This window comes from Egretta garzetta, unplaced genomic scaffold, assembly GCF_000687185.1.
Source record: "Egretta garzetta isolate BGI_Z169 unplaced genomic scaffold, ASM68718v1 scaffold321, whole genome shotgun sequence".
NCBI lineage: Eukaryota > Metazoa > Chordata > Aves > Pelecaniformes > Ardeidae > Egretta > Egretta garzetta.
The window spans coordinates 404,871-410,460 of NW_009258756.1; the positions used below are offsets into that span (position 1 = coordinate 404,871).

General features: G+C 43.2%; 1 protein-coding gene across 1 annotated transcript in view; it reads left to right on the plus strand.

Moving 5' to 3' along the window:
- Positions 1-2,579: 2,579 nt before the first annotated feature.
- MRPS33 (mitochondrial ribosomal protein S33) overlaps positions 2,580-5,590 on the plus strand; it is a 5,143-nt gene continuing 2,132 nt past the window's right edge. The window contains exons 1-2 of the mRNA XM_009649226.2: positions 2,580-2,588; positions 4,712-4,967. Coding sequence (XP_009647521.1) covers positions 4,753-4,967 — 215 coding nt within the window. The 5' untranslated portion in view covers positions 2,580-2,588; positions 4,712-4,752. The remainder of the gene's footprint in view (positions 2,589-4,711; positions 4,968-5,590) is intronic.

The following is a 5,590-nucleotide window of genomic DNA, read 5'->3' on the forward strand; positions in this document are numbered from 1 at the left end:
GAAAGAGGAAGATGTTTTTCAGTGCTCTGTATGCCAAATTTGTGAGTGTGGGTAACATGCAAGAAGAATTGGGTATTTTCATTGGTGAGGAGAAATGAGATCAAACAGACATAATTACTGAGACAGGCAGGGTGATTTACCAAATTATTATTTATATATTAATATTTATATTTAATATAACATTAAAATATTTGGCCACAATCCTTTTAAACAAATAAAGAAATCTGAAGATGTGAGAAGGCAACAGCACATGTTAAACCACCAACATTATTTTAGAGACGCAGAGGCAGTAACTCGTCCCAATTAACCCTGTTGAGGAGGGTTGGAATGGAGTGGAGATGGCTACAGAGAACCGGCCTGCTTATTCCTCTCGTGTACAAAAAGTGTGCTCAATGTGGAGCTACATGAGGAAAAAGCCCCAAATAGCCAGCAGCCATGTCTCATTACATTTTCTAAAACTTATGTTCTATGACAGAAGTTATTCCAGTCTATATAGAATAAGTATTTTAGAACTCATAATGTTTAAACAATTTAATCCAGGGACAAGAAAGTGATGGTTGCTTAGGAGCCAGCAATCACAATTTGATTATAATAAGCAAAAAAGGACAGTTTCAGACAGGGAAATACTTTCCTACACACGTGGAGAGAAGCTTCAGAAAGACTATCTCCATCAAGATGAGAGGAATGATGAGAAAAATAGGATTCAGAAATAGAGATAGAAATGTAAATGAGAATTCTTATGATCTTACCGCATAGTCTAGAAGTTATGATTGCGTAATTAACAAAATGGCCAATTTTGGCTGAAAGACAATTTTGCCTCAGCAGCAGGGTGAAGGAAATGCTCAGAAGTTAAAAGCATAGTATAGAACAATGTGGAAAGGCAAAAATATAGGAAAAAAAATGTTCTGGAGTATACAAAAAAAAAGGAAGACTACAGAAAATGCGCGAGTGAAGTGAGTACAGGCAGTAAAATGGGGAGCACAACAACGCCGAGGTATATGACTACATGGAGTTGGTAAAATAGCATGGAAGTGGAAGAAATGGTAAAAACTTCTATTCCCTCCTTAGAAAGATTAAGGAAGAGGCATTTTATTATCTAGTAAAACAAAGCAGCACTTTTCAGTCCACTAGTGAGTAATGAAGGTGGTAAACAACACCTACTAGAACAAACTTTTTAAAATTAGGGTATCTAGGGAAATTTTGCATAAAGATCCTTGAAGAACTGGCAAAAGAAATCTCAGGAATGTTGATTTTAAGAAATCTTGGCATATAGAATCATGGAATAGAATCATAGAATCATTTGGTTGGAAAAGACCTCTAAGATCATTGAGTCCAGCCGTACCTATCCACTACTAAACCAGGTCACTAAGCATGTCATCCACCCATCCTTTAAATACCTCCAGGGATTGGGACTCGACCACATCCCTGGGCAGCCCATTCCAGTGCCTGGTAACTCCTTCAGTGAAGAAATTTTCCCTAATATCCAATCTAAACCGCCCCTGGTGCAACTTGAGGCCATTCCCCCTCGTCCTATCTCCCGTTACCAGGGAGAAGAGGCCGACCCCACCTCGCTACAGCCTCCTGTCAGGCAGTTGTAGAGGGCGATCAGGTCTCCCCTCAGCCTCCTCTTCTCCAGGCTGAACACCCCCAGTTCCCTCAGCCGCTCCTCGTAAGACTTGTGCTCCAGACCAGATACGGAGGAATTTGAGGAAGATCCTGCCCATGCTCAAGAACGGGTGACCGGGGCGCCCAGGCCACGAGCCCCACCAGCTGCTGCGAAGCACGAAAAAGGGCGACAAGAAATTAATCGAGGAAGGAATAATGATGTGAAAACGTTAAAAAACGCCGGTCAGTATATGCTCGTCTGGAGAAGAGATCCAACCAGCCAAAGCCCGTTTTCACCCTTTGACGGCATGAAGGCGCTTGGCTTACGGACGTTAACCACGTCATTGTCATTTGCTCGGATGTTTGGCACAGAGCCTGATTTAGCACCTCCTGGCGCTGATTAATCAGCGCCAGGAGGTGCTAAATCAGGCTCTGTGCCAAACATCCGAGCAAATGACAATGACGTGGTTAACGTCCGTAAGCCAAGCGCCTTCATGCCGTCAAAGGGTGAAAACGGGCTTTGGCTGGTTGGATCTCTTCTCCAGACGAGCATATACTGACCGGCGTTTTTTAACGTTTTCACATCATTATTCCTTCCTCGATTAATTTCTTGTCGCCCTTTTTCGTGCTTCGCAGCAGCTGGTGGGGCTCGTGGCCTGGGCGCCCCGGTCACCCGTTCTTGAGCATGGGCAGGATCTTCCTCAAATTCCTCCGTATCTGGTCTGGAGCACAAGTCTTACGAGGAGCGGCTGAGGGAACTGGGGGTGTTCAGCCTGGAGAAGAGGAGGCTGAGGGGAGACCTGATCGCCCTCTACAACTGCCTGACAGGAGGCTGTAGCGAGGTGGGGTCGGCCTCTTCTCCCTGGTAACGGGAGATAGGACGCCCGAGGGCTGCGCTGCGCCGTGCCTGGCGCCGGTGCCTGGCAGTGCTCCGGGGCCCGGTGCAGCCTCCTCGGCCCGGTGTGGTTGTGGAAAAATCAAAAGTAATTCTGGAAACAGAAATTTCTCGTGGTGAATGCAAAGTGAGAAGAGAGAGGTGTGAGACAAGCTAGCGGGTCGGGAAGGAGAAAGCCCAGCCTAGGATGGGGAAGCAAGGCTTTGAGAGGCCGTCAGGAGTGGGGAGCAGGTGAAGCAGCAGCACTGCGTGGTGGTTTTGCTTTTGGCCTTGGGGTGTTTAATTACCAGTAGATGATCCTGAAAATACCGTCGCTGTAAGTGATAAGAACAAAACTGTGCAAAAATGTTCTGCAGTATCCTGCAGAATCAGAGGTCAGCTTAAAACAGGCTTTGGGTAGCTCTGGCACTTGGGAGTTGGTAGCCTTCACCTTTCTCATCTCCCAAACCTATCTTAGACTGGCAAGGATTAATGGAGGCCACCAGCCTTGGCTTGGGCTACTTAGATTCCTTTGGCAATTCTGAAGTGAAAATTGGGTCCCTCAGAGCACTGATTGGCACCATTTTGGAGCTAAAGGGTATTTTCATTTTAAGGCTGCAGCTGGAAGAGATTAAGCAAACTTTGTGTTTGAGTTGAGTCTAGTGATACTTTCAGTGACAATGTGATGGAAGAGTTTTGGGGACAATTTGTTGCTTTATCTCTGAACATAAGAATTAGGACTGGCTGTTCTGAAATGGATGAGTTAGCAAGGCTCAGTGATCTTTCCCCCTTGTAACAGATGCTGAAGTGTCTCCCTGCAATCATTTAAGAGTTTCTGTCTTCTCACACTGGGCCTGCTGCCTTAACTTGAGGTCTCTCACACTTTGCCTTCCCTTTTCTTACTCTTTCCATTATTCTCTTTGACTCGGATTACTTGTATTAGTTTCATGCTTGACTGTTTTTTCCTTCCTCCCTTCTTATGCTTTGCTAGCAGGAGTAAATCAAAGTCAATGGTTGTATGTCAGGTCCTCCAGTGGGTGGGCCTATGTAAGTGAGGTTATGAATACTCCACATTTGTGTTAGTAAACAACAGGCTCCTTGTTACACTAAAATGGATTTAGACCTGTCCTGCTGATTACTCTTGTCCCTTCTCCATGCTCTTTAATTTTTTATGCTCATTTTCTGGAATCAGTTGTGCAATACTACTTAGAACAAGAATTTTAAGGTGTGGTGCACTTGAATGAACCCCACTTAATTTCTCTGGAGACTTATGTCATCACTTATTCAAAAAGGCACAGTACAGGCAACATACAGCTCCAAATATGGGATTATGGGACTTTTAGTCTTGTATATTACATCCCATTCTTCAAGAGTAAAGAAAAGATGCAAAGAAGAGAAAAAATGGGGAAGGGTAGGAAAGCTGAGAGAAAAACCTTCTCCGCACTCCTTCAGGAGACTGTGGATGTTGTCCCTTGTGGCCTAATAACAACGGTTTTGTCCTCGGAGCATTTTTGTTGCAGAGGTGTCTTTAGGTGGGAGATGGCTGAAGGAGAATGGGAAGCTGCTGACGTGGGATTTTTTTGGAAGTTATTTCTTTCCTCTCTTAAAAAGAATAGATATGAGGAGAGACTGAAAAGAGAATGGATAAAAAGCTGATGGAAATGATCAAGGGAAGGGAGACGATATGGGAAAGGTCTATGTGATTCATATAGAGAAACAAGATTTATTTATTTTTACAGTTAATAGGCCATTTTTGTTAGATGGGCTGTAACAGTGTTCATACAATGTTGTAAATAGGGTGTGAAATTTTCGTGAGAAACTTCCAGGTTGCTTCCTTAGGGTTTAAATGGTGTTTGCGTAGAAGTCAGAGGCATCACAGTGGGCACCATTTTTGGCATAGGTCACACTCTTTTAATTGTTCCTGTGATTGGAGTTTAAAGGTAGCCTTAAGCAAGCTGAGTGGGATCTGCTAATAAACTAGCCATGGTAAATTGTGGTTCAGTGTAGGTACTTCTATAGTTGATATTGTTGTCTGTAGTGTCCTAGTTAGGCTGGTAATTATACCTGAACTATTGTAGACTTTATATGCAGGATTATGTACTAAGAATTAGACTGATTTCATGCAAGGAATGCATGACTTCACATGCGTGATCAGTGTACAATGAGTTGTTTTGTTTGCCTTAATTCTGGGATAGCTTGAAATACTCAACTCTTTTGTGCTTCCTTTTGCAGGAAAGTCCATCTGTCTATGTGTGCCCATTCTTCCTTGGGAGATGTCCAATGTTTCCAGTTATGCCCTTCGAATGGCCCGGCTGAGTGCTCAAATATTCGGAGAAGTTGCCAGGCCAACTGACTCAAAATCTATGAAAGTAGTGAAATTATTCAGTGAGCAGCCTTTGGCCAAGCAGAAGGAGGTTTACAGCTGGTACCCTCCTCACAACACCTACTACGCCCTCATGAAGAAACTCCGTTACTTTGGTCTCTACAGGTAATTTCTGCCCTTATAGGGTGGGAGCAGGACTGAAGATGGGAAAGGGGTGGGTGTGAGTTTTGCTACAGTTTGGGGTATTTTTTCCTTAAGGAAAGGGGGACCATAAAAAAAGGTTCATTATATGGTGCATATGGAAATATGTGCTTGATTGTTGCACTGAGGGCAAAGAGAGTAAAATAAGTGACTGCTGTCTAAGTAACTTCTACCATAATTAGCACCTGTTGTGAGAAAGACTTTAGGTGCAGTTATGGGTAAGTGGTTATGTAAGAAATAGTTCGTTCTTTGGCTTTGTGGGGAAGGGAAGAGCTTTTTCTCATAGAGAAGGGATGGGTCTATAGTTCTGAATATGGCAAATGAATGTGCTCCATAAAGGTGATGTTACCTTAATGCAAAAATTGCACTAAGACAGTCTTACCATATATTCCTCAATCATTCAACAGCTAATAAGTGAAATTTAGAAGAGAAGGAAAGTCTGTGATAGGCTGGAGGGGCTTTTTATCCTTTAAAATAAAAACGAAGTTAAGTTAAATGCAAGTATGGTTTAAATAGCCTTGTTAATTCCAGCTTCATCCTCTAATTTCTAAATGAATTTCCACAGTCTTGAGTAGGAAAAACTGCAC